This window comes from Capsicum annuum, chromosome 4 (genome assembly GCF_002878395.1).
Source record: "Capsicum annuum cultivar UCD-10X-F1 chromosome 4, UCD10Xv1.1, whole genome shotgun sequence".
Taxonomy (NCBI): domain Eukaryota; kingdom Viridiplantae; phylum Streptophyta; class Magnoliopsida; order Solanales; family Solanaceae; genus Capsicum; species Capsicum annuum.
The window spans coordinates 49,244,182-49,266,190 of NC_061114.1; the positions used below are offsets into that span (position 1 = coordinate 49,244,182).

General features: G+C 37.6%; 1 protein-coding gene across 1 annotated transcript; it reads right to left on the reverse strand.

Moving 5' to 3' along the window:
* Positions 1–1,612: 1,612 nt before the first annotated feature.
* Positions 1,613–20,570, reverse strand: LOC124897941. Its single transcript, XM_047411562.1, has 4 exons — positions 20,282–20,570; positions 10,357–10,568; positions 2,150–5,011; positions 1,613–2,101 (listed from the first exon to the last, which is right to left on the reverse strand). Exons 1-4 carry the CDS (start codon positions 20,568–20,570, stop codon positions 1,613–1,615), a joined length of 3,852 nt encoding a protein of 1,283 aa, XP_047267518.1.
* Between the last annotated feature and the right edge of the window lie 1,439 nt (positions 20,571–22,009).

A 22,009-nucleotide genomic window follows, 5' to 3' on the forward strand; every position in this document is an offset into this window, starting at 1 on the left:
TCAAAGTCCCATAAATATTGACCCGAGCTTGTAATTTGACCTCCCAAAGATGCCCCTACGCTGGCCTTGTCAATAGACGTTGTGGAAGCCCCATTGGGCTTCGAAATACACCCGAAATGCTCGGAATCATGCCCAAAACGTGATGAATTTAATGGGTAGTAACGCGGGGCGTCACACTCTCCCCCACCTGATTTGGCGACGACCACGGCGCCACATAACTGCAAATATTTGTGGACTTGCTCCTTGAACTGCCATAAGTCCTCATATTTTTCCCACGATGCCTCCTGGGGCGATTGCCCCTTCCAATGGACTAAGAATTGGGCACTTGAATTGCCCCAACCTTTTCCTCGAACCAATTGATGATCAATTATGTCCTCAATTTGCTTATCCGTGGCAGCAGACGTCATGAAGATTTGGTCCCGACTAGACTTACCCCGCTCCACGTCTTCCTTGTCTTCGAAATACGGTTTTAATTTGCTTGCATGAAAGACGGGATAAATCTTTAAATGCGATGGCATGTCTAACTTAAATGAAATTTTGCCAACCTTGGCAACAATCTCAAATGGACCCTCATACCGTCGAATCAAACCTTGATTGACACTTCTCAGCGACTTGAATTGCCTCAGATTGAGCTTGACCATTACTTTATCTTCAATCCGGTAATGGACTAGACGACGCTTACGATCAGCAAATTTCTTCATCTTACGGGCTGCTTTATCAAGATATGACCTCGCCATATCGACTTGTTCCTCCCAAGCCTTTACTATATGATAAGCACCCGGATTCCTCATTCCGGCGTTAACCGGTAAGGATTGTTGAGTGTTTGGTTGCTGCCCCATTGCAAGTTCGAATGAACAACGACCTGTTGCCTCACTCCGTTGCAAATTATATGAGAATTGGGCCGTGTCGAGCAACCATGACCAGTCCCTTGATTGGCACTAACAAAGTGCCTCAAGTAGCACTCGAGTAACCCATTTACTCGCTCCGTTTGTCCGTCGGTTTGGGGATGGAAGCTGGTTGAAAAGTACAGCTCCGACCCCAACAAACTGAATAGCTCCTTCCAAAATGCTCCAGTGAATCGAGGGTCTCAATCACTAATGATATGCCTAGGCACGCCCCAAAGTTTAACTACATCTTTGAGAAACAATCGGGCTGCCTCCTTGGCTTTGCAATTCGACATGGCAGCTGAGAATGTTGCATATTTGGAGAAGCGATCAATGACAACCATGATTGTTCCGCAACCCTCCGAGTTAGGCAAACATGTGATAAAATCCATGGTAACACTATCCCATGGTTTCTCAGCAGTAGGCAGCGGCTCAATTAATCCACCGGGCACCTTGTGTTCCACCTTGTCTTGTTGGCAAACAAGGCAAGTGCGAACGTATACCTCTAGATCGTCCCTCATGCGAGGCCAGTAATAACCTGCTTCTAACAAAGCCATGGTGCATTTCTGTCCTAGATGACCATCCCACGTCGTGTCATGGCCCTCCTTGATTAACAAGCGCCTAAGATTTTTCCATCTAGGCACATACACTCCCCTTCCGGTGGTGTATAACAGTCCGTCCTCTTCCCAAAACTTTTGGGTCTTGACTTTGTGCGCTAAATCAAGAAGTTATTTGGCAACGGGATCATGTTCCATCCCTTCCTTAATGGTATCTAACACACCACAGCTGGTCGTGCTCAATAGTATCGCCAAAACAGCCGTGTGAGTCAATGCATCGGCAACAACGTTTGCTTTTCCCGGTTTATACTCCAATGAGTAATCAAACTCTGCCAAGAAATCTTGCCATCGAGCCTGCTTTGGCGAGAGTTTCTTTTGTGATTGGAAGTAGCTGGTTGCTACATTATCTGTCTTAACGATGAAATGAGCTCCCAACAAATAATGACGCCATGTCCTTAGGCAATGGACGATGGCCGTCATCTCCCTTTTGTGGACTGTGTAGCGCCGCTCTGCATCATTCAATTTTTTGCTTTCAAACGCTATCGGATGGCCCTCTTGCATTAGGATACCACCAATAGCAAAATCGGATGCATCCGTTTGCACCTCAAACAGTTTCGTGAAATCTGGTAAAGCCAAAATCGGTTCCTTGATAATGGCTGCCTTAAGGTTGTTGAATGCCGCTTGACACAAACTATTCTACTCCCAAACACGATTCTTCTTCAATAAATCCGTGAGAGGAGCAGCAATATCCGAGTATCCAAGAATAAATCTTCGGTAATAATTAGCAAGGCCAAGGAAGGACCTTAATTTGGGCACCTTCGTTGGAACCTCCCAATCCCGGATCGCCTCAACTTTGTCGCTATCCATCTGAATCTGCCCTTGGCTGATCGTATGGCCCAAGAATTGTACCTTTGGCTGTGCAATAGTGCACTTCTCCCTTTTGACGCATAGCTCATTTTCCCGTAGCACATTAAACACTAGTTGAAGGTGTCTAACGTGTTTCTCCATTGAGCTACTATAAACAACAATGTCGTCCAAGTATATAACCAAGAATTGATCCAAGTATGGCTGGAAGATCCTGTTCATTAGTGTGAAAAACGTGACTGGTGCGTTGGTCAGTCCAAAAGGCATGACCATCCACTCATAGGATCCATAACGAGTCACACAAGTCATCTTGGCTTCATCTCCTTCGGCTATACGAACTTGATAATAGCCCTTCCTCAAATCCATCTTCGTGAACACTTTGGCTTGCCCCAGGCGATCAAACAAATCAGCTATCAAAGGAATGAGATATTTGTTTTTCACCGTGACTTTGTTGAGAGCATGGTAATCAATACACAACCGCAACGTCCCTCCCTTCTTCTTTTGAAATAAGACCGGAGCTCTAAAGGGTGCCTTAGATGGTCGGATATGGTCTGATTTCAGCAGCTCCTTGAGTTGTTTTCTAAGTTCCTCAAGCTCTGAAGGCGACATTTGATACGGGGTCATAGCTGGTGGCTTTGCCCCGGGTACCAGCTCGATCTCGTGATCAACTTTACTTCGTGGAGGTAACCGTTTGGGCAGCTCCTCCAGCATTACATCTTTGTTCTCTTCAAGAACACGTTGGACATATGAGGGCACTAATTCAGCTTCTTGGCAGTCAACGATCTCCATCAATGCCGCAAGAAAGGTTGGTTCTCTTTTCTTGAAACCTTTAACAAGCTGCATCGCCGACAAACGTGTGCCACTTTGAGCGACACGAATAAGTGGAACAATACAAGAACCACCCATATCACAAATGGCTAGCTGGTTGAGACGTGGCGAAATAAATGCGTTAATCTCATACCAAAAATCCAGCCCTAATACAATATCAAAGATATCCATCGGAACAACCGAAAAATCCGTTTCTCCCTTCCAACCTCCCAAGGTGAGACTCACCCGAGGAGCGAGGCTATTGACATTGGTAGGGAGACAATTGACGGTCTTTAACATGGAACCACTAGTCACGAATGCAAGGCCAAGTTCTTTAGCCTTTTCCTCCGTAACAAAGTTATGCGTTGCTCCGGTGTCCACCATAATGCAGACTGCTCGGCCATTCACCTCTCCATCAACAAATAATGACTCTCGAGCTCTAACATTGTGCTTCTTTGCAGCCAGAGCAGCAAGAGTCATGTGGTTAAACAAAGCCATGTGGTTGAACAAACCCACGGCATGTCCCTTTCCTTTCTCCGGATTGGCAGCTTGTGCTTCTTGCTCCTCGAAACTCCCGGCTTGTGTACTAGCTTGATCCTTCCGTGTTGCTGCAATCATCGCTCCCATCTTACTCAATGAAGGACAAGACCTCGCAAAGTGAGACGTATCCCCGCAAAGGTAGCAGCCGCTATCGTGGTTAGCTACACCTTTCTTCTTTTCCTCGTAGTTCTTGCGGAATGACGATGGCTGGTTGCGTTCTCCTTTGAACTCATGATTTTTGTTGGGAATAAACTTGTCTTTGCCCTTGTCCCCATGATCTCCTTTGGCAGCAACGGGCTTGTTCCGACTATCCTTCGCCTTGGCATAATCGGCATGAAAATCAATCAAGGATTCCTCCACTTTAATGGCCTCATCCACGGTTTTGACATTACGCCTCCTCAACTCTTGTTTGGCCCAATTTTGGAGGCCATCAAGAAACTCACTGCTGAAACTTGTCACAAGAAGTGAGAGCTTCGTAAACTCCCTCACATAGTTATGAATGGAAGAAGTTTGTTTAAGTTTCCTCAACTTCCGTCGGGCTTCATCTACAACGTTTTGAGGGTAAAATTGCTCCTTCAACTCATCCTTAAACTGATCCCAATCAGCTATGGTACAAAGACCCCTCTCCATGTCCACTTTTTTCCTACACCACCACAACATTGCGACGTCACTAAAGTACATGGTTGTAATCCGGATCCTTGCTGCCCCGTCAACAATCTTGACGTGCTCAAAATACGACTCCAATTGCCATATGAAATTTTCTACGTCTTGAGCGTTCCTCTCACCCTTAAACACGTTGGGTTTAGGAGCCTCAATACAAGCATCATGGTAAGCCACGGAACCATGATTTCCACCAACACGGGCTGCTTCCAGTTGTTGCTTCAAGTCAGCAACTTCTTCCTGCAAAGCAGACTGCCCCAACATCACCTCGGACAGTTTCGACCCAAACTCCTCGTGTAGCGCCGATAATGCTTTCGTAAGATTGAGTTCCAAGCTGGTCATCCCCTCCTTGTGCTCTTCATTTTGCTCGGACAAGTCAGCTTTGACTTCGTCCAGCCCTTCAAGAGCAGCCACCTCAAGGGTACCGACGTTGGACTCAATGGTCTTGAAGCGATGGCCCAAAACTGCTAAACCAGCCTCCGTGCTAACGATTCTCTCATCAAGAGAGCCGGATGCGGAACCTTCACCATTTTCCACGTTTGTAATAGCCTCACTAACTGGAATTTGGGCCTCATCCTTGTTCCTACTCTTGTCACGTTTCTTGGTCTTGGTTTTGCCCAAATTGTCTCCACCGTGAACCTCCTCATCACCGTCGTATGCCATGTTCAAAGTGCAGCTCTGATACCACTTGTCACGGGCCTATTTTTAGCTGTGTGCGGACAGCTTAACACTCTCAATATCGATGCTAAACTCAGTCCTAAACCAGGTCTAAATCAGTCCCCAAGAACCTTTGAACATTCACACAAACACGTAAGGAAAATAGCAAAGGAAGACACTCGATTTGGGAGGCCCGAAGAGGCAATTTTCTGATATATTTCTTGAGTAAAAACAAGTATAAGATATCGGCCCAAGAGGGCCTTACAAGATATATATAAAGTCCCTTAGTCAAGGGGCACAATAAATGCTAGTCAAAATTTCTACATTTGGCCATGCAATCCATGCACTAGTGAAAGGCCTTTGTCTAGCAACCTGTTTTTCTGTGCAGTTTCTGTTCAGCAGCTGGTCAAGGCTCCAAAGTCCCATAAATGTTGACCCGAGCTTGTAATTTGACCTCCCAAAGATGCCCCCACGTTGTCCTTGTCAATAGACGTTGAGGAAGCCCCGTCGGGCTCCGAAATGCACCCGAAATGCTCGGAATCATGCCCAAAACGTGATGAATTTAATGGGTAGTGACGCGGGGCGTCACACAATGCTCCATCCACTAAATAATTTCATCACTACTTAATCCATGTGTTTTTATCTCCGCTTTTTCAGCCAGCTACAACACATAACTATACAAGATCGTGAATGTAAGAAAAGATAGAACTCCTAGGGTGTGTTTGGTATGAAGGAAAATATTTTCCAGTTTTTGTTATGTTTGGTTGGCTTATATATTTTGAAAAATGTTTTTCAAATCTATTTATTTTCCTTAAATCTAAGTAAAATGACTTCCCTTAAAAAAATAAGGAAAACATTTTTCAAAACTCTCTTTCAACCACACTTTAAAGTTGAAATATTATACAATTCTCAAAATCATCTACCCCGCCCTCCATTCCCAATACCCTATCACCCCGACACCACCCCTACCCCACCTCACTCGACCCCTACCCCTACCCCCACCACACTCCATACCCCTACCCCCACCCGCACCCGCAGCCCCACCCCCACCCCAAAAAATTCAGTTGTTTTAAAAAATATTTCAAATTTTTTCTTAATCCATCCCCTATTCCCACCCCACCCCTACCCCTACCAGTCTCCCTCCAAAAATAATATTTATATTTTATTAAAAAATTTAAACTTTTCTCTTACCCCCTCTCCCTTACCAGCCCCCTCTCCCATCCCTTCCCCCTCCCACCCCAACCCAACCTTACAACAAGAACAACAAACCTAATGTATTTTCACAAAGTGGGGTCCACCTTAAAAAAGAAAAATATTTTAAAAATTTTTTTAATTTTTTTCTTCCTTTCACTCTTCTACCTTGACCCCCAGCTCCTACTAATCCCCCCCCCCCCCCTCTCTTCGCTAATTTTTTATTCTTTTTCTTAACAAAAGAAATTCAAAACTTTTTCTTACCCCACCCCTACTACCATTTTGACACCCCCACCCACCCGCCAACCAACCCCTTTCCCAAAAAAGGATTTAATTTTTTAAATCTATTTTTTAAAAAAGGATTCTAAAATATATTTTTACGGTTTAGCTAAACACTAAAATATATTTTTTGGAAAATATTTTTTCATTCACCAATAAAATATTAGAAAATATTTTCTGGAAAATATCTTCCATCCACCAATCAAATATAAGAAAACAAGTAAGAAATCAACTTGTTTTCCAGGAAAACATTTTCTAGGAAAATATTTGCCATGGAAAACATTTTCCTTCATACCAAACACACCCCTAGTTCTTGGAGAATCACTCAACAAATGATGCAAGAGAACTAGGGTGGCAATGGGGCGGTGCGATTCGGGTGTGGTGCGGATTTTTTTAAAACCTATAAATTTAAAAATTACCTCGCACCGCCCCACATCACCTTTAAACTCACATAAACCCACCACACTCATACCCGCATTGCACCATCCCACATTTTTATTTTTTAAAATATTTATAATTTCATTGAAAATCAGAATATTTTCAAATATGCAATTAGGAAGTAGTAACAATCAATCTCTATTATATTAATTTTTAGTAAAAAATTATCAGATAAGTATAAGGTATACAAGTAATGATCGAATATCAGATTTTTATTTATAAGATGAATCAAGAAATTAAAATTAGAGATCAATCAGTTTATCTAATTTTTTAAGCCCTTGCTATAGTAAATTAACTAAGCTATGCATGGCAAAGTGATTTAAGAAGAAAAAAATCATTAAACTTTTGAGTTATAAAATTATATTACCGGTTTCAAAAGAAAAGTTATGAAATTATTTTCGTTTTAAGTATGATAAAATTTTAAGTAAAGGATATATATAATTTTAGGTAGATTCACGAGAATAATACTAAATGTAATTTTTTTATTTAAATCCACATATAGTTGCAACCTGCCCCGCCCCGCATCATTTAAAAAAATTTACTTCAACCCGCCTCGTACCCACATAGTCTAAAATCTGCACTGTCCCGCATTGCTTAAAACCCACATCACCTAATTGCCATCCCTAAAGAGAGGGTATGTCCATCCACTACAACACTAGAACAATAGAGATTTTCAACGGCAATAAATATGCAGTTGGATGATAAAATTTCAAGTTGAAAAAATAAATAAATAATCTTGACAAGAAAAATATTACAACAATCATTTTATTGATTTAAATATGTGAGTGTTACAATCTCTATGTATCCTCCGATTCACCTTTTCAAATATAAATTCAAGTGCTTCGAGCTTGATTTTGAATGTGAACTTGATTTGTGAATTTGATGGATTTGATCTTGACTTGTACTTGAATTCAATGATTTTTAGACTTGTTCTTGAATCTTGTGATCTTGATTTTTAATCTTGATGAACTTGAATGCTTGGTTTGTAGCTTGGAGAGAAATCTGGTGAGTTTGATCTACGAGCTTTCTCTTGTTTGTTGTTGGAATTATTGGTTCCTTTTCTGAATTATAAGACCCCTATTTGTAGTTGTAGGGAAAAAAGAGTCACGGTAAAGATGAATTTCTTTTGACCAATCAGATTTAAGTGACATGACGCATTTTATGAGTTTTTGATTTCACTAGGGCTGCTGCATCATTTTGATATATGGCATGATCTTATTGGCTCCTTCACTTAACTTGGCATGCCACGTCATTTGGCATGTGATGCCAAATTGGGCCTCTAGAATATGATGACATCTTGATCTTATTAAAGTGGGCTTAATCATTTATTGCCCGAATTAATGGATTAGCTCAACAAAAATTAAACTTTAATTAAATTCATATTTATTTGGATTTAAATAATTAATCCAATCATATTAATCCATTACATTTATTTGGACTAATATATTTCAAATTTAATTTGAATAAAATTTATATAACTACAAATACTTCCTGCTTCAAGACTGGTCGAGTGTATACTTTAGAGACTAGGTATAAAGTATGATTTATTTAAACATACTTCCTTTTTGCTTCAAAGATTCATGCATATGAACACCCCTATTTCATTAGTTGAGAAAAATTTAAAGCTAAACCATGCAATTTACATATTGATATTGGCTCTCAAAATACTCTTTTTTTTGGAGTCACAATTTTTTTCATGAATTTCTACACATAAAATTCACTGGTGAGGCATGATATCCAACTCATGAATTATTTAATGATGTCCACTTATACTAGGATATCTTGACTTTGTCCAATTCCCAATATATTTTGAAAAACTCTTTACCGCATTATTTAACCATTTTCAATTATGAATAGAACTCCTCCAATTTGAATTTATATTGGAGATAGAAACTCTTTCAATTTGAATTTATATTGAAGAAGGAAACAGTCACCCCTACAATTCTATAAAAGGATGTAGGTTTCTCACTTTTTCAATATCAATTTTGAGTTTTCCAAGCCATGAATAATGTTGAGATAATTTCTTACCCTTCTACTTTTTTTAATTTGTCACTTTTTTCCAGCCCAGCATGTTGTGGTAGAAAATTCATATCTCATTGTAGAAATATCAAAATCATGAACCATTTGATATTTCAAAAACTAGACTTCGAGATCTATAACACATCTAAAATTCAGATTTATAATCCTTGAATATAATTCTCGATAATTTTTTGAAGTTGGCCCTGAATTTAATCATACTGAAAATTTCAGATCTGTGTGTCCTTGCTAGATCTTTTATATCTTGAAGTAGGAAGGCTGAAATCACAAGATGCTTGATTTTTGTGAAACTAGACACAAAGATCTAAACATATCCAATATTCATAATTTAACACCTTTGAGAACTTTTTAGATGTTATCCCAAAGTCAACATTGGGTTTTGATGCACAAGCAATTTCAAATTTGTGCAGTGACACTAAAAATTTTATATCTCAATATGGGAGTATCAAAATCATGATCTGCTTAATTCTGTAGATACCAGAAACATGCATATATAATATATATATAATATTTGAAATTTGAAACCTCTTCGATTATTCTAGAGAAAATGGTCAAATACCCCCCAACCTTTATCCCAAATCCCAACTACATAACTATACTTTAAAGAGGTCCTATGACCCCCCTGAACTATTTAAAAATGGAATATATACCCCCCAAACGCTGACGTGGAAAGAGTGTGTGTTTTACTTTCTTTAAAGAAAGTGAAAACCGAATTTTTTATTAAAAATTTAATTTTAATATTTCTTTAAATAAATATATATAATTTTAATTATTATTTTTCTTTATTTATTTTCTTTCTCTTCTTCTTCAATTCATTTTCTTTCTTCTTCCTCAATTCTTCTTCAATTCTTCAATTCTTCTTCTTCTTCTTCTTCTTCTTCTTCTTCTTCTTCTTCTTCTTCTTCTTCTTCTTCTTCTTCTTCTTCTTCTTCTTCTTCTTCTTCTTCACAAATAATGACATCAATGACATCCAAGAACTCATCAATGACATTTTTCTTTCTTCCTCTCTTCAATTCTTCTTCTTCACAAACAATGGCACCAAGAACTCATCAATGACATTTCTTTTTTTTCTTCTTCATTTTCTTTCTTCTCTTCAAAAAAACACAAAACACCATGGATGCTCCCCCCCTCTCCCCACACCAAATTCTGAAATTTCATAAAAAATAAATAGCTAATTCCATTTCATTTCAAGAACACACACCCCAAAGGGGTCTATCTTCAATTCCATAAAAATGACAAAATTAACAATTATTTCAATAATTTGTGCAATAGCTAAAATAAAATTTGGTTGTGGTGTTGCATCGATTAGTGGTGGACAGTAGTGGCGCCGCCTTCACCGGAGTTCGTCAGCGGCGGCGCTGCGCTCAAATACAATTTCATGGCAATTGGAGCATCGGTTTGGATGATTTTTGTTGGGGTGTAGTCACGTTGAGGTGGCGCACCTGTTGGGACTGGTCCGCGATGTCAAAAGTCACCGGAGCTTCGGCGATGGCGGCAGGCAGTGGTGGATTCATGATTTGACGGCGGCGACGATGCCAACTTGGTTGATTCAAGTTGAGTTGCTCACATGAATTTTTGAAAATGCGAACATATTCATGAATCAAAATCTGGTCCTTCTCCTCAATTAATCCGGATTCCTGTGCTTCCAAAAATGCTTCCAAAAGGAAAAAAATGGGAAATGGAAAGGGAAATACAAAAAAGAGAATATATATATATATATATATATATATATATATATATATATTAAAGAATAATAATTAATTTTTTATATAAAAAAATAATATTACGTGGAAATTAGGTGGCATTACATGGCAAGTGTGTGTTGCTCACTTTCCATTACGCATCTGGTCGTCAGCGTTTGAGGGGGGGGGTATATATTCCATTTTTAAATAGTTAATGGAATTTGGGGTAAAGGTTGGGGGGAGGGGGGTATTTGATCATTTTCTCATCATTCTATATAAAATTTTTGAAGTTGACCCTAAATTTTGTATGACAGAGGATTTTAGATTTTCGTCGTCTCACAAAATAATTTATATCTTGACGTGGTAATGTTATCATCAAAATGTGTTTTGCTTGCTGGAAATTAGACTTAAGGGCTTCTTATTCTTCACTAAAACATCTTGTCTCAAGCGCATCTAAGTTGGTGATGTATGACTTTCGAGTTTAAAATGTCCTGACAAGAACAAACTCTCTTTTATTTGTGTTTTCTTTGTGTTGTCTTTTTCTTTTTTTTCTTTTTGTAGGTGAATGACAAGTGTTTTCAACATAATTTAAATTCATGGAAAATAAATTTTAACCACAAACAAAAATATGAAGAAACAAGAATTTTTTATTGATAAACGATTGTGGTTACAAATTTGTTCCTCCCTTGATTCTCCTTTCTTGATTTTCTCCATAATTCGAGGACCATTAGTGGCTTATTCTCAAATATAGGAAGACCTCTTTATGAATATCCCATGATTTTGTGGGATATTGGAGATCTCGATCTTTTTACGAATACCCATCAGTTTATGGGATATTCAAGATGCCTCTTTCAGGGAATATGTTACTCTTTAAATAGGCGGGATTTAGGGTAAAGTAGCCTCTCAGAACTTTAACAGAATTTGAATTCTTCTTGAAGAGTCCCACAAATTTTAGGTGTCTACAAATTCCCACTACTTCAAGGCTTGTCGAAGTGTAGATTTGATGACGAGTCTTGAAGTACCAATAGAGCTTCCACCTTTATGCGGCGGCTACAGATTTGTAGATTTGATTTATGAGAGAAGAGATGAAGGGAAGATTTGGTCCCACTTGGCGTGCCAATTTGTTTGCAACATAATTTAAATTTGTGAAAAATAAATTTTAACCACAAACAAAAATATGAAGAAACAAGAATTTTTTATTGATAAACGATTGTGGTTACAAATCTGTTCCTCCCTTGATTCTTCTCTCTTGATTTTCTTCGTAATTCGAGGGCCGTTAGTGGCTTATTCTCGAATATATGATGATCTTTTTATAAATATCTCATGATTTTTTTTGGGATATTGGAGATTCTGATCTTTTTACGAATACCCATCAGCTTATGGGATATTCAAGATGCCTCTTTCAGGGAATATGTTACCCTTTAAATAGGCGGGATTTAGGATAAAGTAACCTCCCAGAACTCTAACAGAATTTAGGTTCTTCTTGAAGAGTCCCACAAATTTTAGGTTTCTACAACAAGCTCTTGCTCAAGATAATGTCTTCTATTCAAAGGCGATAACCTTATGGTGTGAAAAAATAACTACTTGTCCCCTCCCTAAGAAAGGTAATTCTAAGGGTAATCTAATGGTGCATAGGGATGGCTACTTGTTCCCGCCCTAAGAAAGGTAATTCTAAGGGTAATCTTACAGCACACAGGGATGGCTACTCATCCCTGCCTTAAGAAAGGTAATTCTAAGTGTAATCTTATGGCGTACAGGGATGGCTACTCATCTCCTCCCTAAAAAAGGTAATTCTATGGGTAATCTTACGGCGTACGGGGATAACTACTCATTCCATGCCCTAAGAAAGGTAATTCTAAGGGTAATCTTATGGTACACAAGAATGGCAACTCGTTCCCGCCCTAAGAAAGGTAAATTTAAGGGTAATCTTACGACGCACAAGGATGGATAATAGTTCCCGCCCTAAGAAAGGTAAACTCCAAAAACATTGAAGGATTTAAAGACTTCAACTTATAGACACGGAGCATCTGACGACTCCATCTTTTAGAATTTAAAGGTTTCAATATGGCAGATTTGAAAACTTTAACTTGAAGACTTCAACTTATAGACATAGAACATCTGAAGACTTCAACATATAGACACTTGAACTTACAAGCTTTAATATGGTGAATTTAAAAGCTCTATCATGAAGACTTGGTGAATTTAAAGGCTTCAACTTATAGACATAGATCATCTAAAGACTTCAACTATTAAATTTTGAAGGTTTTGATATGGCATATTTGAAGACTTCAACTTGAAAACTTAGTGAATTTGAAGGCTTCAACTTATAGACACAGAGTATCTGAAGACTTCAACTTGCAAACTTCGTGAACTTATAGGCTTCAATATGGTAAACTTAAAAGCTCCTATATGAAGACTTAATGAATTTGAAGACTCCAACTTATTGACATAGAGCATCTGAAGACTTCAACTTGCAAACTTCGTGAACTTTCAGGTTTCAATATTGTGAATTTAAAATCTCTAACATGAAGACTTGGTGAATTTGAAGACACCAACTTATAGACATAGATCATTTCAAGACTTTAGATATCAAACTTTGAAGGCTTAGATATGGCAGATTTGAAGATTCCAACTTGAATATTTAGTGAATTTGAAAACTTCAACTTATATCAAAGAATCTCATATTTCATAGGGGTTTTCCCCCATTGAGCCTCCCATACTTGGTGCAAGTTTGAAGATTGATGAAATAAAAAGTTTCTTGAAGTCTGACGTTTTATGTGAGTGGGAACAAGTATTTTTTTGACACTCATGCAACTGAACTCAGAATAAAATTCTAGGCGCCAACATACCTCAGTGAAGAGGATCACGTCACAATGAATATTTGGGCGACTATTGTTTTTTTAATATTTTTTTGTGTCCTAACTTTTGCCTAGGTCGCGTCTTTTGAGGTTTTCAACCTAGCAGAATTTTTTTGAGCGGTACATAGTTTATACTCTTGTGGACGGGAATGAACATGCAGTTTATACTCGTGTCTGAAGGAGTGTCATCTCCCTTCAAAGATATTACTTTTTCAACTTAGCGTTGATAGGACCAATTTTCATACCATCTGCATTGACAAATTTATAAGCACCACTTGAATATACTTTTTGTACGATATATGAGCCTTCTTATTGCAAGGACTTGATCTTTAACTTGAAAGCACCTCAGGCGGACTCTATTGTTGAAACAACGAGATAGACGGGCTTGATAATATTTAAAATTTTATTGAGCCTCCAACCTTTTCTCATCAAGGGCTTCTAACTCTGCAAGACGTAACTTAGCATTTTCTTCTTCGGTGAGCCTTTCTTGAATAGCCCAGTCAAAGGTATTTGATGATCAAGTGGTAGGACTGCTTCAACTTCAAAATCAAGAATGGGGTTGCTTGCGTTAGTATGTGGTAAGTCATCCTATATGATCATAAATATTCTTCCATTCATTCATGTCAGTCTCATTTAGATTTGGAGATGACTTTTTTCAACAAGTTGCAAAAAAGTCTTATCAAATGCTTCGGCTATACCATTGGCAGCAGCATGGTACATAGAAGATTTACGTTGGTTGAAACCAAAGAGATCGCAAATTTTATTCATCAGTGTTTTATCAAATGGCTTGCCATTATCAGTTATTATGTACTAAGAGATCCCAAAGCCATAGATAATATTCACTCGGATGAAGTTCGTAATATTTTCTTTCTTTACTTCCTTGAGAGCAACAATTTCAACCCATTATAAGAAGTAATTTGTCGCAGCCAAGATGTACAAGTGTCCATCAGAAGATTTTGGCAATGGTCCAACAATATCTAACCCAAGATTTGAATGACTAGGATGCTATAGTTGGGTATAATACTTCAGGAGGTTGATATATAAAATTTGCATGGAATTGGCAAGGTTTGAATCTTCTAGCATATTCCAAACAATATTTCACCATCGTCGGTCAATAATGCCTTATCCTTTTAATGTGAAATGAAGCTTCGGTCTAGACTGATGAGATCTACAAATACTCGAGTGTGCTTCTCGCAAAGCTTGAACTACTTCTTCTTCTCCTAAATATCACAAGAGTACTCATTCAAATGATCTTCTATCTAGCATCTCTTTATAGTAAAGAAAGTAAGGTGCACGACGACGAATGTCAGTCTTTCTCCTGGGATCCTCTGGAATTATCCTATGACATAAGTAGTTAATGATAGGTTGTCGCTAATCTTTCTTTACGGCTTCAAAAATAGTGCGAGGTGCTCAACCTTATTTTCTACATCTTCATCCTCATTCAACAATATTACTACCCATTCTTGGCGGAGAGTAACTCGTGTCTGATTTAAAAGAGTTAGGGTTAAGGCCAAAGCAACTAGGGTATCAGGTTGTTTTTCTTCTTTCAGAAAATGTTAAAGGGTTACTTATCCAAGCCATTCCATCAACTTCTGATCATAATCATGATATGGGCGTAGCTTAGGATTTCTAACTTCATAGCTTTCCAAAAGCTTCTTGATCACCAATTGAGAGTCACCAAAGACTTATAATTATAGTTGCTTCATGTCGACTGTCATCTCAAGTTTGAGTATTAGCGCTTGATAGTTAGCAATATTATTGGAGTAATGGTTTTTCAAGGTAAAAAAGTATGGAATGACCTCTTCTTTTAGAGTGACAAACACTAAGCCAGCATTATCTCCACCTCGATATGCAGCACTGTCAAAGTACATCTTTCAGGGGGTCTAGCTTCAATAACCATTATATAATAATCAGAAAGCTCATCAGTAAATTCCCAATCATCAGGTATCAGATGATATGCCAAAAAGTCTGTTAATGTTTGTTCTTTTACAACTTTTTGAGGAATGTACATGATCTCAAATTATTAAAATTAAAGGTACCACCTTTAAGTCGATCACTAAGGACTGGTTTGACATCACAAACTTGATGGGATTTGCCTAGACACAAGACGAACAACATAAGCTAAAAGTGGTGTTTCATCTTTTGGATTGAGAAGGCTAACGCCAAACATAACTTTTTGATTAGAGAATAATTCAGCTCATTTGGTGTCATCATTTTGCTCAGATAGTAATGCGAGTTTTCTTTACCTTCACTATTTTCTTATGCCAGTAGTGCTCCAACTGACCTTTCTTGTGCCGTGATATAGAGTATTAATGGTTTTCCAGGTATAAGTGTCACAAGAACTGAAGGTTTCATCAATTATGATTTGATACTTTTAAAGTCCTTACTATAAGCTTGGTCTTATTTGAAAGAAGTATCCTACTTCATGAGATGGCTAAATGGTTCACATTTTCCAGCCAGACTTGAGATGAACCTCCTTAAATATGCCATCCTTCCTTAAAGACTTTTTTAAATCGAGGATGTTTCGAGGCTCGGGCATCTTCAAAATTGCATCGACCTTAGCCTGATTAATTTTAATTCCTCAATGTCGTATAATTAAGCCAAGGAAATTTCCAGAAGTAACTCCAAAGGCACATTTTAAGTGGTTCATCCTAAGTTGATATATTTGAAGCAACTCAAATACAATCCTTAGGTATTGCAAGTGGTCGTTCCTTTTTTTTGTCTTCACCACTAAGTCATCCGCATAATACTCAACATTTTCATGGAGTAGGCCATCAAAGATGTCGTGCATATCTCTTTGATAAGTGGCACCAACATTATTAAAATTGAAAGGAATCACCTTATAGCAATAAATACCTTTGTTCATACTAAATGCAGTGAGCTCTTTGTTTTTTAGTGCCATGCAGATTTGGTTATAGCCGAAGGAACCATCCATGAGGGACATCACCTCATAACCAGTAGTAGCATCAATCACCAACCTTGGAATGGGGATTTGAAAATCATTCTTAGGGCAGACATTGTTGTGATTCCTGAAGTTGACACAAACTTGAATTAACCATTCTTCTTCTACACAAAAACAATACTTGAAATCTCTATTGGGTAGTTGACTTCATGAATAAATCCAACTTCTATGAGTTTGTAAACCTTATTTTGAATCAACAATACTAATTCTGGCCTAAACCTCCTTTAGTCTTGATTAATAGGACGAGCACCATTCTTGACCGCCAATTGATGGACTACTATTTTTGGATCTAATCCAGGCATCTCTTTATAACTTCAAGTGAAGACATCCCTATATTATTTGAGTATGTCCATATAAGTATTTTCTTCATTAATTTCTAGAAAATCACTCAGGTAAGTTGGTCTTGGGTCTTCATCGATTCCAAGATTAACTTTTTTCAAGGGATCTATTGTGGTCTTCACTCCTTATTTAAGTTTCGATGGAGCATCCCCAATATCTCCCTTCTCTTGTATATCATTATCATTGATAGATTTGTGGTAACATTAGAAAGTATCTTTTATATCTTCATCAACCTTCATTTGAGATGAGACATCATTCTCTTTTTGGGTTGTAACATGATATAAGGAGCCAATACCTTCTTTATATTCCTCGTATTTCTTGGTATAAACCACAGTATGAGCCTTTGATTTTAGCACCTCCTTGAATGAAACCACAAGTTTCGTCTTTCTCCTCATTCTAGAAGAAATCAAACTTTGGAAAACCTTCTGGATCCTAGGTGAAAAGTGCATTATCATGTTTAGACAACTTTTTTGGCACTTGCTACTTTTCTTTACATTTAGTGGACCCAACCTGTCAAACAAGAAAGTTCTTATAGTTGATTCTCCCAGTCGATCAAAGACAGAAAGCCTTTTATTGGAAGTAGAAGATTAATTTTCCATAGTGATGTAGCTGCTAACTATACTTCTTATGAATATTTGAACTAGACGTGACGGCGTGTAGCCTAGGACTTCATGTGCCTGCCTGGTTGTATTTTTAGATGGAAGTTTACCCAACCTTGATGGCTCATTAGTATTGTATCCAACATTTACAAATAACTTGTAAGCATTTCGATTAAAGACTTCTTTTGTATACTCACAAGGAGTGTCATATCTTGCGGTAGATTTTGAGCCACAAATTCTCCAAGTGGCCTTGAGGATGGGTTTATGGCATCAATTCTCTTTAAAGGTAGAGTTATCCCTCCTCGTACATTATTTTAGGCATTAGATTAGTGATCTTTCTCTTTCTTTACCTTTGGTACATAGCGGAGAACATAGGGTTGCCTTCTTTTTGTAGATGCAATGCTTTCTTTATTCAAAGTGGAGGGAGGCTTCTTAGTGATGACTTTTTTGGTAGCCACCGCGACCTTCTTAGATGTAAGATCATCACACTTAATTTTTGTTATATTATCAATGCTTTTGTCATTCACAACATAATTCTTCAAGTAGAATTTTTCATCGGTAAAGTGTGACTCAGCTTCAATGAATGACTTATCATTAGCAATTATTTTTATTTTGACTCTACTTTTGAGATACTTCAAGCATTGAGAGTATGAGGATTAGATAACTATGTTCTCATGTACCCAAGGCCTACCAATCAATATATATTGTACGAAGTCTTGGCATCGATCACATGCATTAATGCATTTAATCGCAAATCGTCCTATGGCCCTCTGACCCCCTTAGTTGAATCTCTGAATCATTAAACGGCTTTTGGAAAGTTTGTCAGTAGCGACGCTAAGTTCCTTCATTATGAGAATAGGTAGGATGTTAACTCTGGATCTCTCTTCTATCAAGATTCTGTTTATCTTCTTTCCCAGAACATGACCCGCCATGTACAAAGGACGATTGCATAAGGTTTCACCAAGTAGGAGATCATCATTTGTAAATGTGATTCTTGTAACACATATATGTACTTCTTTTCTAAGAAGTTCAGTAGGATTTTCAGAAGATGAAGAAACTTTCATGGGTATGTTTTCAACCTTTGCCCCCTCTTTTCCATTATAAAACAAGATGTCTCAAGGTTGACTTGAGTCATTTTTGCATAGAACCAACTTGTAAGTATTCTTCTAAAGTAACAAGACTTTGTGGTTTTTGGTAGTAAATCTCCATTACCCTCATTTTCCTTGAAAGATCAATGAGCCTCTACTTCCTTGATTGCTTCACCATCCTCTTTCTAGTTGGCTGCTCAGACGACTCCTTTCATAGACTAATTTTCTTGTGTCTGCACCTAGTTGCCAGATTCCAGCCTTCATCATTACCTTCATCAACTGAAGACTTGTCATGTTCTAATGGTTCCTCATTATGCTTTTTTATGCATATTTGGACCAGATTGAGCGAGCAAAAAGTGATAAAAATTTAATGATAATTGACCTTCTCATCATCGAAGAAGATTTTCTTCTCATTTGTGAGTTGCCTAATTTTGTCCTTAAAGACCAAGCATTTATCTAGAGGGTGATCCATAAGCCTATGATACTTGTAATAGTTTGGGCCATTAGTCCTTCCACACTCATCGGGCCACTTTATTTATAGTAAATCAATAAGCTTATGCTTAAGAAGTTCATTGAAAAATTTAACAACATCAGAATCAAGGAAGGAGTACTCATTTTCTTACATCTCCTTCAAAGTTAACTTCTGATTTGGATGCGCTCGAGAAGTGTCTTTACGTTTTGCTTCTTGCTCACCTTTATGGTAAACTTCACGGGAGACACGTCGATATTCATGGATTCTTTGTTGACATTTTTAGGGACAAACTTGCTCCATCTTTTAGGTTCCAGCTTTTTCTTTCCCCTTCGAGAGTCATGGATAGGTGTTACTCCATTTTCAGTAGAATGCATGCTCAACTCCATATTGTGAGCACGTATAGCTAACTTTCAAAGAATTTTGGCTTAGTTCCTTGCAAGATATAGTGAAGATCCTAGTATATTTCTTTGATGCACATCTCCATTGCAGAAGTTTTATGAGCCTATCTTTGCAATTTGGACTGGCATTTCTTCATCGATTGATGAAGTCAATGACTAGCCCATCATTTCTTTGATGTGTATTTGTAATCTCTACCATGCTCACTATATGCCATGTGCTATTAAAGCAATTCAGGAGCTCATACTCTAATTTCTCCCAACTATCGAGGGAGTTAGGCTCAAGGTCCGTGTATTGATCGAAGGCGTTTCCCTTTAGGGAATGGATAAATTGTTTGACAATATTAGTCACCATAGGTTCCACCATTATTACACATCTCAAAAAAGTGCACGAGATATTGATTTAGATTGCATTTGTCCTCAGATTGTTGAAATTTAGAGGGAGGGGGTTGATAGCTGAAGACATTTTAAGGCTATCAATCCTTGCAGTGTAGGGCTTGGCATACGTAAGGGAAGACTTGGTGACAACATCATACTTGTCTTTGAGAGTCCCTTCAATGAACTCCTTCAATTTATAAATAGGGATCATTCCCCAGAAGAAATTTGTACGTCCTTAGCAGGTGGTATTTGTTTTACAGGATGTTCTGTTTCATGAACCTCTGGAGCTTTTTTAGGTTCATGGCTAGATTCTCCGTCTATTAAGCCATCCATCCTATCTACCAACTTATCAATCCGAACATCTTGATTTTTCACATATTTAGTTAGACCCTCAATTGCCTTTGTCAGATTCACAAGTTGTTCCTCCATAGATGAGGCATTAGTTACCATTGATTGGATGATCATTGGAGAAGTTGGAGAGTAACACAGATTATAGCATAAGTTGATCTTTGAAGTGCTCAACTTACGCGGTGTAAGTGGAGATGATGTGTTAGTTTAACGACCATCGTTCTTAAGCACTAGAGTATTTTAAACCAGAGTGCTCAAGTAGAGTAAGAGTTTTCTTAATTGTTTCTACCACATTGCTTTCTTCTTCCGAAGCACTTTCCCGAGACCTCGCTCCTTTTGGGGTTGAAGATTCAAAAATTGGAGTTGGCTCAAATAACACTTGACGTGTTTGTTGTCTTGGCATTCTGGCCTTACTCCTTGTAACAGCTCCAAAGCTTCCAAAATTAACACCAATGATGCTCTCTACTTCAGCAGAGAATTTGGAATTAGCAGCCTTGAAAGCAGTTGATTGAGAGTTGACCTTCTTGAAAGTCATTTCAGTGTTCTTAAACTTAGAAGTTGGAAAAGTTGAGATGATAGGTAGAGATTGTCCCACTGGGCATTCAAGAATTTGTTGGATGATAAAATTTCAAGTAAAATAAATAATCGGGACAAGAAAACTATTGCAACAATCATTTTATTGATTTTAATATGTAAGTGTTACAATCTCTATGAATCCTCTGATTCATCTTTTCAAATATAAATTCAAGGGCTTCGAGCTTGATCTTAATTTGAACTTGATTTGTGAATTTGATGGATTTGATCTTGAGTTCAAGGGCTTTTGGGCTTGTTCTTGAATCCTGTGGTCTTGATCTTGAATCTTGATGAACTTGAATGCTTGACTTGTAGCTTGTAGAGAAATTTGGTGCATTTGATCTACGAGTTCTCTCTTGCTTCTTGTTGGAATTGTTGGTCCTTTTTTTGAATTATGAGATCTCTATTTATAGTTGTAGGAAGGAAAGCGTCGTGGTGAAAGTGGATTTCATTTGACCAATCAGATATAAGTGACATGACGCATTTATGGGCTTTTGATTTCACTAAGCATGCTGCATTATTTTGATACGTGACATGATCCTATTGGCTCCTCTACTTGACTTGGCATGCCACGTCATTTGAGATGTGACAATAAATTGGGCCTCTAGAATATGATGATATCTTGGGCTTATTAAAGTAGGTTAATTATTTGTAGTCCAAATTAATGGATTAACCCAACAAAAATTAGACTTTAATTAAATTCATATTTATTTGAATTTAAATAATTAATCTAACCATATTAATCCATCACATATATTTGGACTAATATATTTCAAATTTAATTTGAATAAAATTTATATGACTACATATGCATCGAAACAAAAAAGTGTTGAACTATTAACAGCAACATTAGTAAATTATTATTAAATTCAATGTTGCTATAGGTTTTAGTGGAATTTATAAAAGTTCTAAAATGTAATTATCACTAATATTATCTTTAGTAAAATAATTTAGCGTAATTAAACCATCACAGTTAAGTAATAACCGCTATATATTTTTTTGGTATAGTGATCTTTGTGAGTGTACTGTCTACAGTTTGAGTTGAATCATAGGAGTGTACTGTAATTCAGCCTTCTTTGTAGGTGTCTTCTTTGAATTATAGTGTACTGTAAAAAAAAAAAAAGAAATAGTGATATAATTCAATTTGTGTGTGCCACAATTATTTTGATGGTTGTATATCGGTGGACTTAAAACTACTATTTGAAAAGAAATTCAATTCTTACAGCTGAGTACATACCAAAATTTGGCAAGGTCATATTAGGAGTCAATATAGTTCTCATGTACACAGGTCACAGCTAGCAGTGAGTTTGAAACTTTCTTTGACCTAAATGTACTATGAAACATTGCCAAGTGCTCGGCAACCTAACAACAAATCACCTATTATTTCAACATATCAATCAT

What these genes read in the sequence shown, in the direction of transcription:
- LOC124897941 (XM_047411562.1), bottom strand. Translation starts at nt 20,570, where the DNA reads ATGACTTTCAAGAAGGTCAACTCTCAATCAACTGCTTTCAAGGCTGCT. An exon ending in TACTCTACTTGAGCACTCTG is followed by an intron (nt 10,569 to 20,281) that starts GTTTAAAATACT and finishes TCCTTTTGGAAG; the next exon opens with CATTTTTGGAAGCACAGGAA. An exon ending in ATTTATTGAAGAAGAATCGT is followed by an intron (nt 2,102 to 2,149) that starts GTTTGGGAGTAG and finishes AACAACCTTAAG; the next exon opens with GCAGCCATTATCAAGGAACC.